The following is a 19,417-nucleotide window of genomic DNA, read 5'->3' on the forward strand; positions in this document are numbered from 1 at the left end:
GATGTAGCCTATCTAAACACCCCCATCACTATTGAGAAAATTGAAGCGGTAATCAAATATCTGCCCCAAAACAAAAGTCCTGGCCCAGATAGATTCACTAATGAATTCTTTCAAACCTTTCAAGAGGAACTACTATCAATCCTGGCCACGCTCTTTCATGAAACTGAAAAAACAGGAACACTTACAAATAGTTTTTATGAAGCCAACATCACCTTAATACCAAAACCAGACAGAGATGCTGCCAAAAAAAATACTACATACCAATATACCCGATGAACACAGATGCAAAGATCCTCAACAAAATACTGGCAAATACGATCCAATGCCTCGTCAAGAAGATCATTTACTATGATCAAGTAGGTTTTATCCCAGGAATGCAAAGATGGTTTAACATCCATAAATCTATCAACATAATACACATCAATAACAACAAGAAAAATAAAAATCACATGTTCATATCAATAGACACAGAGAAAGCATTTTATAAGGTCCAACACCCATTCTTGATATAAAAAAAAACTCTCAGCAAAATGAGAATGAAAGGAACCTTTCTCAATATTATTAAGGCCATATACCACAAACCAATGGCAAATATCCTCAATGCAGAAAACAATAAAAGTCTTTTCTCTAAATTCTGGTACAAGACAAGGCTGTCCTCTCTCACCACTCCTCTTCAACATAGTACTGGAAGTAGTTGTTGTAGCGATTAGGCAAGAAAAAGATATCAAGGGAATCCAGATAGGGAAGGAAGAAGGCAAACTTTCACTGTTTGCAGATGACATGATACTCTACTTAGAAAACCCTAAAGACTCTACCAAAAAGCTTCTAGAAGCAATAGATTTTTATAGCAATGTGGCAGGATACAAACTTAACACACAAAAATCAATGGCCTTTTTATAAACCAATAATGATAGGGAAGAAATGGATATTAAGAAAACAACCCCATTCACATTAGTGCCACACAAACTCAAATATCTTGGAGTCAACTTGACTTGAAGGAGCTATAAAAAGAAAACTATAAAACCCTGCTTCAAGCAATAAGAGAAGACACGCAGAAAAGAAAACACATACCCTGCTCATGATTGGCAGGATTAACATCATTAAAATGGCAATACTCCTTAAAGCATTGTACAGAATTAATGCCATATCTCTAAAAATACCCATGACATTCTTCAAAGACGTGGATCAAACACTCCTGAAATTCACTTGGAACAATAAACACCCTCGAATAGCTAAAGCAATTCTTGGGAAAAGGAATATGGAAGGCATTACTTTCCCCAATTTTTTTTGAACATTACAAGTTTTATTAGGTATCACACAGAGGTAAGTATGTGTTTTGTCTTTTTTTTATTAATTTTTATTTTGACCATATTGGCTTACATATCTTTCACAGAAGTATTTTAGGTACATATTAACATTGAATCAGGGGAGTACTCATCACCAAATTTGTCCTCCTTCTAGCCCCCGTTCCCTCCTGCAAACCATATCTCCCACAATCACTCCCTGAGCTGCAAGAGTAAGTGGTCCCCTCTGTGTCTGGCATACTATTAGTGATCATATATCTGTTTGGTCCTGGTACCCTCCCTTGTTTCCCCCTCTATTTGAGAGGCGGAGCTAGATAGTTCGAGTTATGTGGCTTTCTGTGAAGGAAAGAAAAGCAATAGAATGGGATAAAAAATCAAATAAGCTGAAAATGGGCAGAGTCCTTCTAGAGACTTTCAACCTCAGTTTGAGAGAGAACTGGAAAAAGGTAATTGAAACACCGCAACAATACAGAAAGCAAAATAAAATAAAATATCTAGTGAGCACTACAGCAATAAAGACAAGCACCACACAATTGTCTCAGTCCTAAAATTACACCATGCCAGAGTACAAAAAGGAAGAGAAAGATAAAATAAAATAAAATAAAATAAAATTGGAAACATCAACTTCAATATCTACACCAAAATAAAGAAGTCAAAAAATCAATCAATCAATATGTATATATGGATAAAAGGATTATTTTGAGCTTTTTTTTTTTTCCCTGCATAGGCACAGTAACTATTGGGGGCATTATAGAGAGAATTCTCTTGGCCTAGGAAATACAGGGTTTCTCCACCCCTGAAGTATAATGTCATGGGATTAATTTAGACTCCTTGCATGATCATTTACTCTCCCCTCGGTGCTTTTGTGGTGTATGGTAGACTTCTGCTTCGTCATGGCTGGTAAAACCAGACCTCTGTATCTAGAGATCTTGGTGTCTGTACAGCTCAAGGAATGGAGCTTATGATGAAGTCTTTCTTGTGGTTCTAGGAGTTCTGCTTCTTTAGTGTCGTTTTCATCCATCTTCTGTAGTTGGTGGTCTTGGTCATTATGCTCCTAGGATGGAGCCTGAGATAGTTTTTCGTTGTTTCTGGAAGACCCTTTCAGTTGCAACTGTCTCAGTCAGACCTCTGGAATTGGATATCTTGTTTGTTGAACAGATCGTAGACCAAAACCTAGGCTAGTGCTTTTTGTTGTTATTGTTGGTCCCAGGATGCATACTGTCCAGTTCTGGTTGTTACAAACAGTCATCTGTAGATAGCGATCTTGCACAGATCAAAGGATGACATGTCTTCTGATTTTATCTTATTGTTTGCTGGTGAGGAAGGACAACTTGCTCTTAGATCAAGTTGTTCCCATTTCCTCGTTGTTAGGTTATCAATTTAGAACTGGTGCATGCTGGTGCCAGAGCAGCATTATGGATGCCCCTGAGGGGATTACGTTCCCGAAACTGTTGTGGAGAACTCTGTCATTTCTATATCTGGGATCCAGGAGTCAAGATTGGATGGTCGGTGCCTAATTCCCTGGGGTCTAGGTTGGTTCCACATGACATACGTTCAAGGTGGGAGATGCCCCTGTGTTGTAAAAAAAAAATATGAGTTCTTATCTCTAGTAGATAAGAGCTTGTTTTTACACGTAAAATTTCCCCTTTTTTTAATATGCCTTTGCAGGAAGAAGTGGTGCTACATTATATTGCTGATGGATTAGGGGGTGAAGAGAGAAGTAAACAGACACATGGCAAAAACTAAAATATATAAATGCTCACACATATCTAAAGAAAAAGTTCATTTTTTAAAAAGATTAAATAAAAGACGTAATTAAAGGAATAAAGTGGGGCCAGAGAGATAGTATGGAGGCAAGGTATCTGTCCTTCCTGCAGAAGGACAGTGGCTGAAATCCCGGCATCCCATGTGGTCCCCGTGCCCACTAGGGGTGACCTCCGAGCATAGAGCCAGGAGAACCCTCCAAGCACCGCCAGGCATGACCCAAAAGAAGCAAAAACAAATCAAATCACAAAACAAAAACTAAAACAAAACAAATTTAAAAAACAAACAAGAAAAAAAAAGAAAAAGGAAGAAAGTGATACAGGAGATTACATTAGGGGAAAAACAGGATAAGAGGTGGTGTTATATAGGTCTTATACTTATGATGAAAGTATAGGCTTCCCCATTGTCTTTTGAGATATTCTCGTAGGGTGTGGGCTCCAGGCAGGGAGGTCTTGGGTAGAGTTCTTGCAGTGGGGTTCCTTTTGGAACTAAGTCAGTATCAAGCCACAGTCCACATTACGGAGAAGTGATTAGGAGGGCCACACTGCATGAGTCAGTCGGGGTGTTGGTTGTATTTTCTTGCCGGGAACGAGGTGTGAGTTTGAGAGGGTGTCTCTTCACTGGGGTATTGGGTACTGGTTCATTGGGGTAGGAGGTTGGTCTTGATGCCTAATGGATTAAGAACTGAGGGAGAAGATTTTTAATATGGTGGGGATATCGGCGATGGGATTGAGGGATGAAGGGATAGTCGAATTTCTGAAGGAGGAGAGGGAATAGTACATGGGGGGTTATATAGGGTATAGGTATGGGTTGTTTGTGATTTAGGTTTGTCCCTTAAGGAGAATTCCTATCTCTGTGTGCTCCTGCCTACATATAAACATATAGAAGTTGGCTGAGGTATATATTAATGAAGAGAAGTGGGGAGGGCAAGAGATGTGCTGAGTACAGAAAGATAGGTAAGTATAGTACTAGATCAACTTTTGGATATGTATAGGTTTCGTGTCTTGAGTACTAACCATTGCGTTAGTGAGGTCTATCTATATAGGTGTTTACCCTTTGCAGTATTGTCCGCAGAACCCTATATATTAGCTTTCCTTTCCTATAGAGGAGATAACCGTATGGTTTATATTTGACATGAATTGAATTGATGCTAATGAGGAGGAGTGAGTAGAAAAAGAAGAGAGAGGGGCCGGGCGGTGGCGCTGGAGGTAAGGTGCCTGCCTTACCTGCGCTAGCCTAGGAGACGGACCGCGGTTCGATCCCCCGGCGTCCCATATGGTCCCCCAAGCCAGGAGCGACTTCTGAGCGCATAGCCAGGAGTAACCCCTGAGCGTTACCGGGTGTGGCCCAAAAACCAAAAAAAAAAAAAAAAAAGAAAAAGAAGAGAGAGACAAGAAGAGAGAAAAGGAAAAACAAAACAGAACAAAACAAACCAACAATCAAACAACAACAACAACAAAAATACAAATTAATGAGAAGAGAGGATAAAAAAGAAAGGGCATGTTGTTTTGCTTGAACGTGTTCGATGCTTAGACCCTGTAGTATAAATCTGTAGGTCATGGTTGTTGCTTTGGTGGTCTGGCTGGTCATGTGCTTCAGGTTGTAAAAGAAGGCGTAATCTAAAGATAAAGGGTATGTTAAAGAGTTTTTTCCAGACATTTTTATGATGCAAGCTGAGTATGGTGCCTCGTGTGACTGAGCACCGAGGTGCCACCGTAGGATGTTCACCCTTTGTATCCAGGAACCCCTATGGACAGAAAAACTGAGAGGTTATTTTAAATGTGGTAAGGTTAAGGCATTCAAACATATTGTTTTGAAATGTTTCCATTGAAGTCATTAATTTCCCGTCATAATCTTTACCTGTAATCCTGTATAAGATCCCTAGTAAATTATTATGGGCCTTTGTAGTAGAAGGTTAATTACATATCTGTTCTCTCTATGCTGCTGTTTCTGCTATTGCTAGTTTTTTTTTATTATATAATGTGTAGTCAGGCTTTGTGTTGTTTCTCTTGCCTTTGTTTTGGGCTCTATTCCCCAGTATATGGGGATTATTACAGTGTTTGAGGTTTCTATCCTGTTTCACCCTGTTATTTGATCATGGTATATCTGGTGTATATTCTAGATACTTCAGAATAGTGCTATCATTCTGTGTTTATCTTTCATCTTTTGGCTTACTTTGTTTAACATAATATATTCTAGGTCCATCCATGTTGCTGCAAAGTCTATGATTGTATCATTTCTAACTGCCATGTAGTATTCCATTGTGTATAGATACCATATCTGATGATCCATTCATCTGTTGTTGGACATCAAGGTTGGTTCCAACACTTGGCTATTATACTGAGTGCTGCGATAAATAGTGGGGTGCACACATACTTTGGGATGAATGTCCTTCCGACTTGGGGATAGATACCTAGGAGAGCAATTGCTGGATCAAATGGCAGCTCAATTCTGAGTTCCTTGAGCACTCTCCAGACTGTTTTACATAGGGGTTGGACTAGGGGGCATTTCCACCAGCAGTGTATTAGAGTTCCTTTTATACTGTATCCTTGCCAACAGAGATTGGTCCCATTGTTTTTGATGTAAGCTATCCTCACTGGTGTAAGGTGGTATCTCATTGTTGTCTTGATTTGGATTTCCCTAAAGATGAGTGAAGGTGAGCATGTTTTCATGTGTTTGTTGGTCATCTTTCGGTCTTCCTTGGAGACATGTCTATTCATTTCATCTTCCCATTTTTCTATGGCTTTATTTGGTTTTGGGGGACTCAGCTTTCTGAGTGCTTTGTATATTTTAGTTATCAACCCTTTATCTGACGTGTTGAGTGAGAAAATTTTTTTCCCATTCAGTTAACTGTCTTCTAGTTTTCAGTTGGGTTTCCTTCACCATGCAGAAGCTTCTTAGTTTGATGTAGTCCCATTTGTTTATGTTTGATGCTAAAGTCCTTGCCATTGGTGTTCCATCCTCAAAGACTTTTTTAATATTAGGTCTTTGAGTGTTCTGCCTATTTTTCCTCAATAAACTTTATAGATTCTGATCTAATTTCAAGGTCTTTAATCCATTTTGAATTGACTTTTGTATAGGAGTGAGGCATGGGTCAAATTTCAATTTTTTACAGGTGGTTTTTCAGTTGTACCAACACCATTTGTTGAAGAGACTTTCTTTGTTCCATTTTAAGTTGTTGACTCTATTGTCAAATATTAGTTGACTGTATATCTGGAGATTTATGTCTGGAAATTCTGTTCTAAAGCACTGGTCTAAGGCTCTGTTTTTGTTTCAGTACCATGCTGTTTTGATCCCTATGGCTTTATAGTATAGCTTCAGGTTAGGTAAAGAGATGCCACCCAGCGTCTTGTTTTTCAGTATCTGTTTGGCTATCCTGGGTCTTTTGTGGTTTCAGATGAATTTTATGATTGATTATTCTAAATCTTTAAAGAATAATGCCTGGATTTGAATAGGGATTGCATTGAATCTATATAGAAGTTTGGGTAGGATAGTCATTTTGATTATGTTGATTCTACCTACCCATGAGCATGGGATGTTCTTCCATTTTCTTAGATCCTCTTCAATTTCTTTCTGAAGTGTTCTGAAATTTCCCTGGTATAGGTCCTTCGCTTTCCTTGTAAGGTTGATTCCTAGGTACTTAATATTTTTGATACTATTTTAAATGGAATTGTATTCTTAATCTCTCTCTCCTCTACTTTGTTATTTTTATAAAGAAACACTACTGTTTTTGTGTATTGACTTTGTAGCCAGCCATTTTGCTGTATTGGTTCATTGTTTCTAGGAGTTTTACTGTGGATTCTTTAGGGTTTTTGATGTATATCATTATTTAATCTGCAAAAAAAGATAATTTAAGTTCCTCCTTCTTAATTTGGATTCCTTTGATTCCCTTCTCTTGTCGAATTGGTATTGCTAAGACTTCTAAGATTATATTGAATAGGAGTGGAGATAGTGGACAACCTTGCCTAGTTCCTGACCTTAGTGAAAATGCTTTCAGTTTTTCGCCATTAAGGATAATGTTGACTGTGGGCTTTTCATAGATAGCTGTAACTATTTTGAGGAAGGTTCCTTCTAACCCTATTTTGCTGAGGGTTTTCAGCATGAATGGGTGTTGAATTTTGTCAAACGCCTTCTCTGCATCGATTGATATGATCATATTGTTTTTGTCTTGTTTTTGATGTAGTGTATGATGTTGATTGATTTGAATATGTTGAACCAACCTTGCATCCCTGGGATGAAACCCACTTGGTCATGGTGTATAATCTTTTTGATGCAGTGATGAATTCGGTCAGCTAAAATTTTGTTAAGTATTTTTGCATCTATGTTCATTAGTGAGATTGGTCTGTAGTTTTCTTTCTTGGTGGTGTCCTTGCCATCTTTGGGAATGAGTATGATATTTGCCTCATAAAAGGAGTTTGGGAGGATTCCTGTCTTTTCAATGGTTTGAAAGAGCCTTGGATCAATGGTAGTAATTCATCTCAGAATGTTTGATAGAATGTACTTGTAAAGCCATCTGGACCTGGTCTTTTGTTCTTAGGGAGTTTCTAAATTACAGCTCAATTTCCTCTGAAGTGATTGGCCTGCTTAGGTTTTCTAGATCTTCCTTTTCCAATCTTGGAAGATGGTATTTTTCCAGAAATCTGTCGATTTCTACTGGGTTCTCTAGTCTAACTGAGTATAGTTGTTCATAATATGACCTTATGATATTATGTATCTCTCGGGGTTCTATTGTAATCTCTCCCCTTTTATTTGTTATCCTGCTAATTTGGATGTTTTCCCTCTTTTTTTTTTTTTTTGCTGAGTTTTGTCAGTGGTTTGTCTATCTTTTTAATTTTTTTCGAAAAACCAACTCCTGGTCTCATTGAATTTTTTGTATTGTTTTCTTAGTTTCTATGTTGTTTATTTCTGCTCTGGTTTTTATTATTTCTTGACTTCTGGTTATGGTTGGATTTCTTTGCTGCTGTTGTTCCAGTTCCTTAAGGTGATCCTTTAAACTGTTGATTTTGTCATTTTCATCTTTCCTGATGTAAGCCTGTATTGCTATGTGTTTGCCCCTAATTACTGCTTTTGCTGTGTTCCACAAATTTTGACAAGTTGTCTCTTCATTATCATTTGTCTCACAGAATCTTTTTATATCTTCCTTGAGATCCTCCTTGATCTAGCTACTGTTGAGCAGCATGTTGTTTAATCTCCAGGTGTTGTATTTTCTCCATTGCTTCATCTTACAGTCAATTTTGACCTCTGTTGCATAGTGATCTGATAGGATGCTTCTAATGATCCTTACATTTCTGGTTTTGTACAAGTTGGATTTATTTCCCAGGACATGGTCTATTCTGGAGAAAGTTTCATGAGGGCTTGAAAAGAATATGTATTCTGTTTTCTGGGGCATGGGGGGCCCTATATAAGTCTATTAGCTCTGGATCTTCTAATTTTTTACTTAGGAGTCTTATTTTTTTTGCTATTTTTCTGTCTGCTGGATCTGTCCAGTGGTGATAGTGGAGTATTGAGATCTCCTACTATTATCACATTTCTCTTCATGTGTTTCTCCAGGTTAGAAGTAATTGCTTCACATATTTTTCTGACTCTACATTAGGTGCATAAATATTGATCAGGGTTAGTACCTCTTGATCTAGTGTACCCCTGATTAGTATGTAGTGACCCTCTTTGTCTCTGATCACTTTCTTGAGGTTGAATGAAATTTGGTCTGATATAAGAATGGCTGTCCCTGCTCTTTTTTGTTTTCCTATTGGCCTGAAAAATCAATTTCCATCCTTTTATTTAAGCCTATGCCTGTCCTATACTTGTAGTTGTGTTTCTTGGAGGCAACAGAAGTCCGGTTATGTTTTCTAATCCAGTTCTATACTTGTGTCTTTTAATGGGAGAGTTTAGTCCATTAACATTTAGGGAGATTATTGACAAAGAGGGCTTTTGTGCAGTTGTGTGGTTGTTGTTACAATCGGGGATTTGGATTGTGTATTTCATCTCTGAGTAGGTCATTTAGGGTCAGTTTTGTTTGCACAAATAATGCAACTTCATTTTTTTTGAGAATTTTTTTAGGCTACCATCCCATATGAATGACAGTTTTTCTGGGTATTGGACCCTAGTTTGGAAATTTCTTTCATTCAGTCCTTTGAGTATTTTCATTCCACTGTCTTCTTGCTTGAATTATTTCAAATGGGAGGTCTGGTTTGATTCTTATGTCCCTTCCTTTGTACTTGAGGTTTTTTTCCCTTATTGCTTTAAGGAGTTCATCTTTCTCTTTGTTTTTTTTTTTTTTTTTTTTTTTTTTGCCACTTGGATTACTTGGTGTTGGTTTATTAGGATCTATTTTATTAGGGACTCTTTTCACTTCCTGGATTTGCATGGAGGCCTCTTTCCAAAGGGTGGGGGAAGTTTTCCCTAACTACTTGTTCTTCCCCTTTACCTGTTTCCCCCTCTTCTGGTATACCTACAAGTCTTAGATTATTTATTTTGTCTTTGTTCATTAAGTACTGGACTTTTCCTTCCAATGCCTTGGTGCCTTGCCTCTTATTTCCTTGTTGGTTTTTAGTTTTTTTGGTTTGCAGTTTTTCTTCTATGTGCTTCACCAACTCTGTGATTCTGCTCCTATGGCTTTTTACTGTGTCTTTTAATTCCTTTAATTCCTATTGTATGGAGTCTCTCATGTTCTGTATCAGATCTTCTTTAATTTGGCTAATTTGTTCATCCATGAATTTCTTGTACTCGGTGGCTAGCGATTCTCTCATTTCCTTTACCATGGCTTGCATTTCCTTTCTCATGCTGCTTTTAAATATCATCTGTTGGATCTGTGCATTTTGGTGGACTTGGGAACTTACTAGGGTTTCTCTCTGTATCTCCAGATGTTAGGGTCCTCCTCAATTTACCCATGTTTCTTTGCATTTATTGGTGTGGCTTGGAGAGCAGTGCCTTTTGATTTTGAGCTGCTTTTTCTCTCTGTGGTGTGGGGCTGGGTCCCTTCTTTGGATTGCAGCTGTGGCTGAGACTGCTCGGTGGGCTGGCTGAGGTTTGGCCTCTCATGCGCCCTCTAGTGGAGCCTAGCTAGCTACCAGCCAGTGCAGTACCATTCCTGGCCACAATGGTGGAGGGCGCTGTTGAGCCTGGCTCCCTTGTCCTTCTCCCCTACCTGAAAGTCAGCAGAGCTCCACCCCCTCCAGGCCTCTGCCGGAAACTCCTCCCGTCTGTAGTTCCTAGCCGACCCAGCATTGCTGGAGACCTTGGAGATGTGTGCAGGGTAGGGGCAGGAACAGAGGAAGGTCCCCTACTGTCTGCTGGCCCGGAAACCTAAAGATGCGGTCAGGGGATGGGTGGAGACAGAGGAACGTCCCCTACCATTTGCCGGCCCCAGAAGCCTCAGGAACGCGAACCTACTTTCCCCAATTTTAAGCTGTATTACAAAGCGATAGTTATCAAAACAGTATGGTATTGGAATTAAGCCAGACCTTCAGATCAGTGGTATAGGCTTGAGTACTCAGAGAAAGTTCCCCAAACATACAATCACCTAATTTTTAAAAAGGGGGCAAGAAATCCTAAATGGAGCATGGAAAGCTTCTTCAACAAGTGGTGTTGGCACAACTGGCTAGCCACTTGCTTAAAAAGCAAACTCAGACCCCCAGCTAGCACCATGTACAAAGGAAAATCCAAATGATTAAAGACCTTCATATCAAACCTGAAACCATAACTTACATTGGACAACATGTAGGTAAAACACTCCACAACATTGAGACTAAAGGCATCTTCAAGGAGGAAATAGCACTCTCCAAACAAATGGAAGCAGAGATAAGCACATGGGAATATATTAAGCTGAGAAGCTTTTGCACCTCAAAGGAAATAGTGTCTAGGATACAAGAACCACACACTGAATGGAAGAAATTATTCACTCAATACCCATCAGATAAGGGGCTAATATCTAAAATATACAAGGCACTGACAGAACTTTACAAGAAAATAACATCTAACCCCATCAAAAATGGTGAGAAGAAATGAACAGACACTTTGTCAAAGAAGAAATACACATGGCCAAAAGACATAAAAATGCTCCACATCGGGGCCGGAGAGAAAGTATGGAGGTAAGGCATTTGCCTTTCATGCAGAAGGTCAGTGGTTCGAATCCAGGCATCCCATATGGTCCCCTGAGCCTGCCAGGAGTGATTTCTGAGCATAGAGCCAGGAGTAACCCCTGAGCGCTGCTGTGTGACCCAAAAACCAAAAAAAAAAATGCTCCACATCACTAATCATCAGGGAGATGCAAATAAAAACAACTAAGAGGTACCATCTCACGCCACAGAAATTGGTGCACATCACAAAGATTGGGAACAATCAGTGCTGGTGGGGATGTGGGGAGAAAGGAACTCTTATTTACTGCTTGTGGAAATGCTGTCTTGTCCAACCTTTATGGAAAACGTTATGGAGATTCCTCAAAAACCTGGAAATTGCGCCCCCATATGATCCAGCTATACCACTCCTTAGGAACACAAAAATACAATTTAAAAATTTCTTCCTCACACCTAAATTCATCGTGGTGCTATTTACAATAGCCAGACTCTGAAAACAACAAGATGCCCTTCAACAGATGAATGGCTAAAGAAACTGTGGTACATATACACAATGGAATATTATGCAGCCATCAGGAGAGATGAAGTTATGAAATTTTTCTATACATGGACTATGCTGAGTGAAATAAGTCAGAGGGAGAGATAGATACAGAACAGTCTCACTCATCTATGGGTTTTAAGAAAAATAAAAGACATTTTTGCAATAATTTTCAGAGACAAAAAAGAGGAGGGCTGGACGGTCCAGCTCACCACATGAAGCTCACCACAAAGAATGATGAGTGCAGTTAGAGAAATAACTACACTGACAACTATCATAACAATGTGAATGAATGAAAGCCTGTCTCAAATACAGGCGGGGGTTGGGAAGGAGAGGATTTGGGACATTGGTGATGGGAATGTTGCACTTGAAAGTGGGTTTTCTTTACATGACAGAAACCCAACTACAATCACTTTGTAATCAAGATGTTTAAATAAAGATACTAAAAAATAGAAATTAGGATCAGAGTGCTAGTTAAATGGACTGAGCATGCACATGAGTTTGATCCCATAAACATGTGGTTTTTAAACACCCCCGGAATTGACCCCTGAACACTCAGTCAGAATTAGTTGTTGATTGCTGCTGGCTGAATCTTGAAGACGCGTGATTTTATTCCTTTTCCTCGCCAACTATTGGGAATAAATTCTGACCTTAGTTCCTGCTCTCTCCCTCCCTTCTTCCCTCAATCCTCCATCCCTCTTCCTTCCTTTCTTTCTTTCTCCCTCACTTCCTTCCTTTTTCTTCTTTTCTCCTTTCTTTCTTTCTTTCTTTCTTTCTTTCTTTCTTTCTTTTTCTCTTTTTTTCTTTTCTTCTTCTTCTTTTTTCTTTTTTATTTTTCTTTCTTTTCTCTTTTCTTTTTTCTTTTTTCTTCTTTTTTTTCTTCTTTCCTTTTTTCTTTTTTCTTTCTTTCTCTTTCTTTCTTTCTTTTTTCTTTCTTTCTTTCTTTCTTTCCTTTTTTTTCTTTTTTCTTTCTTTTTTTTTCTTTCTTCTTTTTTTTTCTTCTCTTTCTTCTTTCTTTCTTTCTTTCTTTCTTTCTCCTCTTTTTTCTTCTTTCTTTTCTTTCTTTTTCTTTCTTTCTTTCTTCATTCTTTCTTCTCTTTCTTCTTTCTCTCTCTTTCTTTTCTTTCTTTCTTTCTCTTTCTTTTCTTCTTTCTTCTCTTCTTTCTCTTTTCTTTCTTTCTTTTCTTTCTCTTTCTTCTCTTCTTTCTTTCTTTTTTTTTTTTCTTTTTTCTTTTTCTTTCTTTCTTTCTTTCTTTCTTTCTCTTTCTTTCTTTTTCTTTCTTTCCTTCTCTCTCTCTTTTCTTTTCTTTCTTTCTTTCTTTCTTTCTTTCTCTTCTTTTTTCTTTTTTCTTTCTTCTTTCTCTTCTCTTTCTTTCTTCTTTCTTCCTTCCTCCTTCTTTCTTCTCTCTCATTCTCTCTCATTCTTTCTCTCACTTTCTTTCTTCTTTCTCTCCTTTTCTTCTTTCTTTTTCTTTTTCTCCTTCCTTCCTTTCTCTCTCTCTTTCTTTTCTCTCTCTTCTTTTTCTTTCTCTTCTCTCTCTTTCTTTTCTTTTTCTTTCTTTCTCTTTCTTTCTTTCTTTCTTTCTTTCTTTCTTTCTTTCTTTCTTTCTTTCTTTTTCTTTCTTTTTTCTTTCTTTCTTTCTTTCTTTCTTTCTTTTCTTTCTTTCTTTCTTTCTTTTTCTGTCTTTCTTTCTCTTTCTTTCTTTTTCTTTCTTTCTTTCTCCTCCCTCCCTCCCTCCCTCCCTCTCTCCCTCTTCTTTCTTTCTTCTTTCTTTCTTTTTTCTTCTTTCTTTCTTTCTTTCTTCTTTCTTTCATTCTTTCTTTCTTTCTTTTTTCTTTCATTCATTCTTTCTTTCTTTCTTCTTTCTTTCTTTCTTTTTCCTTCTTTCTTTCTTTGTTTTTTCTTTCTTTCTTTCTTTCTCTGTTTGTTTATTTATTTATTTATTTATTTTGGTTTTTGGGTCACACCCGGCAGCACTCAAGGGTTACTTCTGGCTCTTTGCTCAGAAATTGACTCTGGCAGGCACAGGGGACTATATGGGATGCCAGGATTCGAACCACCATCCTTCGGCATGAAAGGCAAATGCCTTACCTCCATGCTATCTCTATGGCCCCGAGAATGTGTATTCTATTGAAGCGGATGCATGCTCATCATTGAGAACCTTGAATTTTCTCTGGCCAATAGCTAGGATTGTCATAAGGATTGGAAAATGTGGGTATGTAAAAGTAGAACAATACCAAATCCCAAAAAACCCTCATCCAATTGAATGTTCTGATTTATTCTGCTTATGAGTATTCATGTAGCTATTTATGAATCAGAATATGCAAAATGTTTTTATATGCATGGGTTCTTTGGTGGTTATTTTAATTGGTTAATTAATTATAACTATTTAATTTAGAGAGCATTTTGGGCCACACTCAGATATGCTCAGGGCTTATTCTTAAGACTTTGTGGTCAGGATGTGTGCAGGCAGGGCTCAGTGCCAGGGGTAGAACTTACATCCAAGTCAAGTATCTTAATTCCCTTTCTACTTATTTATTTATTATTCACTTATCTTTCTCCCCACATTTGCTCTCTCTTTCCTTCCTTGTTAATTTTGCTGCAACGACTGAGAAACACACAGATGCCTGATATTGATGTTTGCACAGTTAGCTGTAGTGAACGTTTGCTCACCTAGGGTCAACGGGATCAATCAATAAACTGATTGATTGTAAAGCAGAGAATCTGATTGGCTGGTGGATGTGGAGGTGGGTCTGCTGCATGCAAGCATGCTCTTTACCCCAGGTTCCAGAATTGCCTGGGATGCCTCGTTGGATGAGGCATTTATGCTCTGGTTGTGGTGCTCACTGGGGCTTCTGGTGATCCCACATGTACTCACCAGGAGTCACACTGCCTGACTGTGGTGTTCCGACATCTTTTCAGTTTTGCTGCTTCTTAAAAATAGACCAATAGTAAATTACTAGATGCATTCAGCGCTGTGGAAAGCAGGGCTGTCTGACTCAAACACAGAGCTGCCAGTGCTGCACTTGGCAGTGGAGACATTGGGGGTTGAAACTCGTGACCGACCATTGTGCTATTTCTCTAAGCCTAGCAGATTATTATTTTTTAACAGTTAAAACGGGCAATTGATTTTTTGTTTTATTTTTTGGGGGGCCACACCATGCAGCCCTCTGAGCTCAGAAATTACTTCTGGCAGGCTTAGGAGACCATATGGATGCCAGGGATTGAACCAGGGTCTGTCCGAGTCAGCAGCTTGCAAGGCAAATGCACTACTATGCTATCACTCTGGCCCTGAAAATTGATTTTTCAATCACTTTTCTTTATTGCTCTGTCATATGCCCAGTGTGTGTGTGTGTGTGTGTGTGTGTGTGTGTGTGTGTGTGCGCGCGTGTGTGCCACATCTGACTGTGTTCAGGGCTTACTCCTGGCTCTGAACTCAGGAATCGATCCTGGTGGGCTTATGGAACTAGATGGAACCATAACTAGGTCAGCTTCATGCAAGGCCTACCTGTCCTACCCACTGCACCATTGTACCATTTCTCTGTTTCCCACATGCCCAGTTTTCCTCTTTTGTTGCCTGAAGCTCATGGATCTCTCTGCCTTTATACCTCAGCCCCAGTGATTACTCTGCATAACATTGGCATTAATATGGAAACTCACCTAACATTGTTTCTTACCATGTCACCCCACCCAGACAAAAACCAAAGCTGCCCAGGCAAGTAGAAAGTGGCCCCTGACAATTCCATTCACCTTTTCCTATCTGCTTTCCCAGACTTTTTCAGCACAGTCTAGGCTGTGCCTTTTTACTCCTTATCAGAAATCTAAGAGCAGAGAACTTAATTCTCGTCCTGCATTACTAAGCCTTGTTATTTTTGCAAAGTACACATTGTACCTTCAGTAGCACAGTGCAACCAGTATCATGATTATTTCATGAAGCAGCTCCTTGTCACAACAAACAAGCAAAGCCATGGGCTTTTTGTCCATGGGCTCCTCACATGTGTTTTTTTATTCATGGGCTCCTCACACGTTGCCTTTTCTCTTCCTGGACTCCTTACTTTGCAACATTAACTAAAATGCAGTGAGGCAAGTGCCATTACTTTGAAGAACTCACTCTTCATCTTCCCCCTCCTGCATGCCCTCCCCCTCCTCCTCATTTTTTTGTCTTCTCTCAAGATTTATTATATAAAGAGTGTCCGAATAGTGGTACAGGCAAAGAACAAATATAAAATGTGTGTAATTGAGGCTGACAGTGAAAGTAACAGATTTAAGGGTTGGGTTTTTTTTTTGTTTTGTTTTGTTTTGTTTTGTTTGGTTTTTGGGCCACACCCGGTAACGCTCAGGGGTTACTCCTGGCTATGTGCTCAGAAGTTGCTCCTGGCTTGGGGAACCATATGGGACACCGGGGGATCGAACCGCGGTCCGTCCAAGGCTAGCGCAGGCAAGGCGGGCACCTTACCTTTAGCGCCACCGCCTGGCCCCGGGTCCTTTTTTTTTGGGGGGGAGGGACCTGTTTTCTTTTATACCAAACATTTGATGCTTGGGATGAGAAAGGGAATGAGGATGAAAACACCAAAAATTCTCAAACTGGATTTTAAAAAGGAGGCTGCAGACATTTCTGACTTGCTACTCACTTTATTGATCTAGTCTGTAATTTCAAATGAGATCTGACTCTCAGGCCCATAAAACAATTGAGACAATGAGGAGTTGGTTGGTTTGGTTGAGGATGTTTGGGATAAAATGTTCTCAGGATTACTGCAGTCTCCACTACTGTGAAGTGAGTTTCTGTTGCTGCCAAGTGTCTGTGTGCTGTGGGTACAAAATCCCACTCTTGGCCCTCCTGATTCTACAACACAGATGTGACTACCCTTAAAGACAAGCGTATGTACTAATGCTTTACCTGAAGTGGCATGCCAACATGTTCATTTTAAGTCACTTTACTTTGTCTCTAGTTGTGACAAAGGTGCATGGACAAGAATCAAGAAAACAGTGACTTGGGGGCCAGAGGAATAGTACAGCAGGTAGGGTGCTTGTCTTGCATGCAGCCAACCTAGATTCAATTCCTGGCATCCCATATGGTCCCCCAAAGTTGCTGGGAATAATTCCTGAATGGCAGAGCCAAGAATAAGCTCTGAGCACTGCCAAATTTATCTACCCCCATCTATAAAAAGAAAAAAGAAATAAAATGGTGACTGAAACCAAAGAACAAAAACATAAAGCAACAGGCAATCATTCAACCTTGTCACTAAAAAAGGCAGCCAGTCCTTAAAACAAAGCAAAATAAAATGTCAGGAGGGGGCCTGGATAGAGTCCAGGAGTTGAGATACTTCCCTTTCTGGTCCTGTCTTAACTGGGGGCCCAGGTCACTTGAGAATAACTTGGAAAGTTCTCAAAAAAAAAAAAAAGATAAATGAATAAAATAAAAAGGCAGAGCTGGAGAGATGGTATAATAGTAAGATTTTTTTTTCTCTTTTGCCTTGCCACCAACCCTGACTCAACCCCAGAACCTAGTATGGTCCCTTTAACAGCACTAGGTGTGACCCTATTCTTGACACAAAGTCAAGAATAGCCACTGGATGCCCTCCAGATCAAATAGATAAATATGTTTTAAAAAGTAAAATGTGGGGCCAGAGTGATAGCACAGCAGGTAGGGTGTTTGCCTTGAATGCAGCTGACCTGGGTTCAATCCTCGGCATCCCATATGGTCCCTCAACTTGCCAGCAGGAATTACTCAGCGCAGAGCCAGGAATAACCCTTAAGCATTGCTAGGTGTGGCTCAACAACAAAAACAAGTAAAATATGGATCAGAAATATAGTGCAGTTGCTAGAAAGATAGCACAGTGGGCAGGCTGCTTGCCTTGTACTTTGTTTACCTAGGTTTGTTTCCCAGCATCCCAGTTGGTCCTTCAAACACCACTAGGAGTGATACCTGAGTATAGAGCCAGAACCCCTGGATCGACCACATGCAAGGCAAGTGCCCTACCCATTGTACCATCTCTCTGGTCCTCATGAGGAAACCTAAATTTATAACAATTTGATTTGTTTTTCTTTCCTGTTGAGTTTAGACATTTGGGGATTTTCATTTATTTTTCATAACACGTTGGAAAAATACACCCTTATTTTGTTTAGGATTGGATTACTTTTTGTAGATAGAATCTTAGCCAATATTGACATTGAAATTTTGGTTAACTGCAGATACTGGCATTCTAAACTAAGTTTCTGTATCTTTCTCTTTAGGTTTTTGCAAAGCTGGTTTTCAGAAAGGAAGGTCGTGGCCAAAGTGGACTTCTCTACAGTGTTACCACGCTACATTTCTCTCTATATCTTTTCCTTTCTGAATCCGAAAGATTTGTGTGCAGCTGCCCAAGTCAGTTGGCCCTGGAAGTTTTTTACCGAGCAGGTTTATACTATCATTCCTACTACTAGGGTACAAAATTAACTAGGATCTGACACATCAGCCCTTCCTGAAGACAGTAGCTAATAGTTTCTGAGCCATAAACTTAAGAGGGGGGAAAAAGGGATAAGTTGAGTACAGAAATTTATTTCATTTATTAGGGTTAGTGGGTGAGTCTCTTACCTTGCATGCGTCTGTACTGGCATTGACACCACCTCCCCCGCCTGTCCTGGCACTGCTACACCCAGTAGTGCTCAGGGATTGTCCCAGCCTCTGTGCTCAGAGGTTCATCCTGGCAGTGCTATGGATTTTAGGATCGTCAGATGCATCAAAAAGCAAGTCCCTTAAGTCCTTTACCACCTCTCTACCAACTCGTCTGCTAATTATTTATAAAACCCTTAATCCTGCCCACTTTTGGGGAAAATTAATTTTATTTCTATTCTATTTTAGTCAGGATAATTTACCTTGAAAATTAGAACCTCAGCATCAACTGATTCCTTTTTTGGCTAACATCTGTTCTGATACAAATCTAGATCTTCAACATTCTCTGCTACTGATTAGCAAAGTACTTCTTGGCTTACTTGTTATTTTCTTTAAATATTTAATACAAGGGAGGGAGAAATAGCTTGAAGAAAGAGCACATGTTTTTCTTGAGGAGGTCCCAGATTCAATCCTCTGGCATCACATGGTCCAACACAGGAGCAACCAACCTTATGTCACCCCAAGCATTTAGCTAGTATCAGCACACAAGCACCACTGGATATGGCCCAGAACCAAAACTACATGCATGCAACATAGGGGTATACAAGCCAGTACTCTACTTTAAATTGCATGGCATTTCCTCAATGGCCTTAGGTTGAGATTCTGTTCCAGAGAATCACTAGACCTCCGTGGAGGACCCATCAAAGCACTGGACTTGGACTACAAGTCAGTCTCAATGCTTGGGTTTTTGTTTGTTTTTGTTTTGTTCATTTTGTTTTGTTTTGTTTTGTTTTAGTTGTTGGACCACACCTGGCAGTGCTAAGAGGTTACTCCTGGTTCTTGCTCAAGAATTACTCCTGGCAGGCTTGGGGGACCATATGAAATACCAGGGGTTGAACCCAGATCTGCTGTGTGAAGTCAAATGCCCTCCCCACTGTACTATTGCTTCAGCCCCCATATTTTTGTTTTTAATTTTTTTTGTTTCGGAGTCACACCTGGCAGTGATCAGGACTTACTCCTAACTCTGTGCTCAGGAATTTCTCCTGGTGATGCTTGGGGGACTCTATGGCGTAGTGAGGATTGAACTAGGATCAGCTGCATGCAAGGCAACTGTCCTACCCACTGTATTATCTTTCCTATCCCTAT

General features: G+C 39.5%; 2 protein-coding genes across 2 annotated transcripts in view; one reads left to right on the plus strand and one right to left on the minus strand.

Annotated features, from left to right (window-relative positions):
* Nucleotides 1-19,417, minus strand: part of CITED2 (Cbp/p300 interacting transactivator with Glu/Asp rich carboxy-terminal domain 2) — a 1,046,546-nt gene that overhangs the window by 445,399 nt on the left and 581,730 nt on the right. The window lies entirely within an intron of this gene.
* The window catches only part of ECT2L (epithelial cell transforming 2 like), a 94,440-nt gene that overhangs the window by 27,930 nt on the left and 47,093 nt on the right, over nucleotides 1-19,417 (plus strand). The window contains exon 3 of the mRNA XM_049788001.1: nucleotides 17,914-18,076. Coding sequence (XP_049643958.1) covers nucleotides 17,914-18,076 — 163 coding nt within the window. The remainder of the gene's footprint in view (nucleotides 1-17,913; nucleotides 18,077-19,417) is intronic.

The sequence above is a fragment of the Suncus etruscus genome, chromosome 15 (genome assembly GCF_024139225.1).
Source record: "Suncus etruscus isolate mSunEtr1 chromosome 15, mSunEtr1.pri.cur, whole genome shotgun sequence".
Lineage (NCBI taxonomy): Eukaryota > Metazoa > Chordata > Mammalia > Eulipotyphla > Soricidae > Suncus > Suncus etruscus.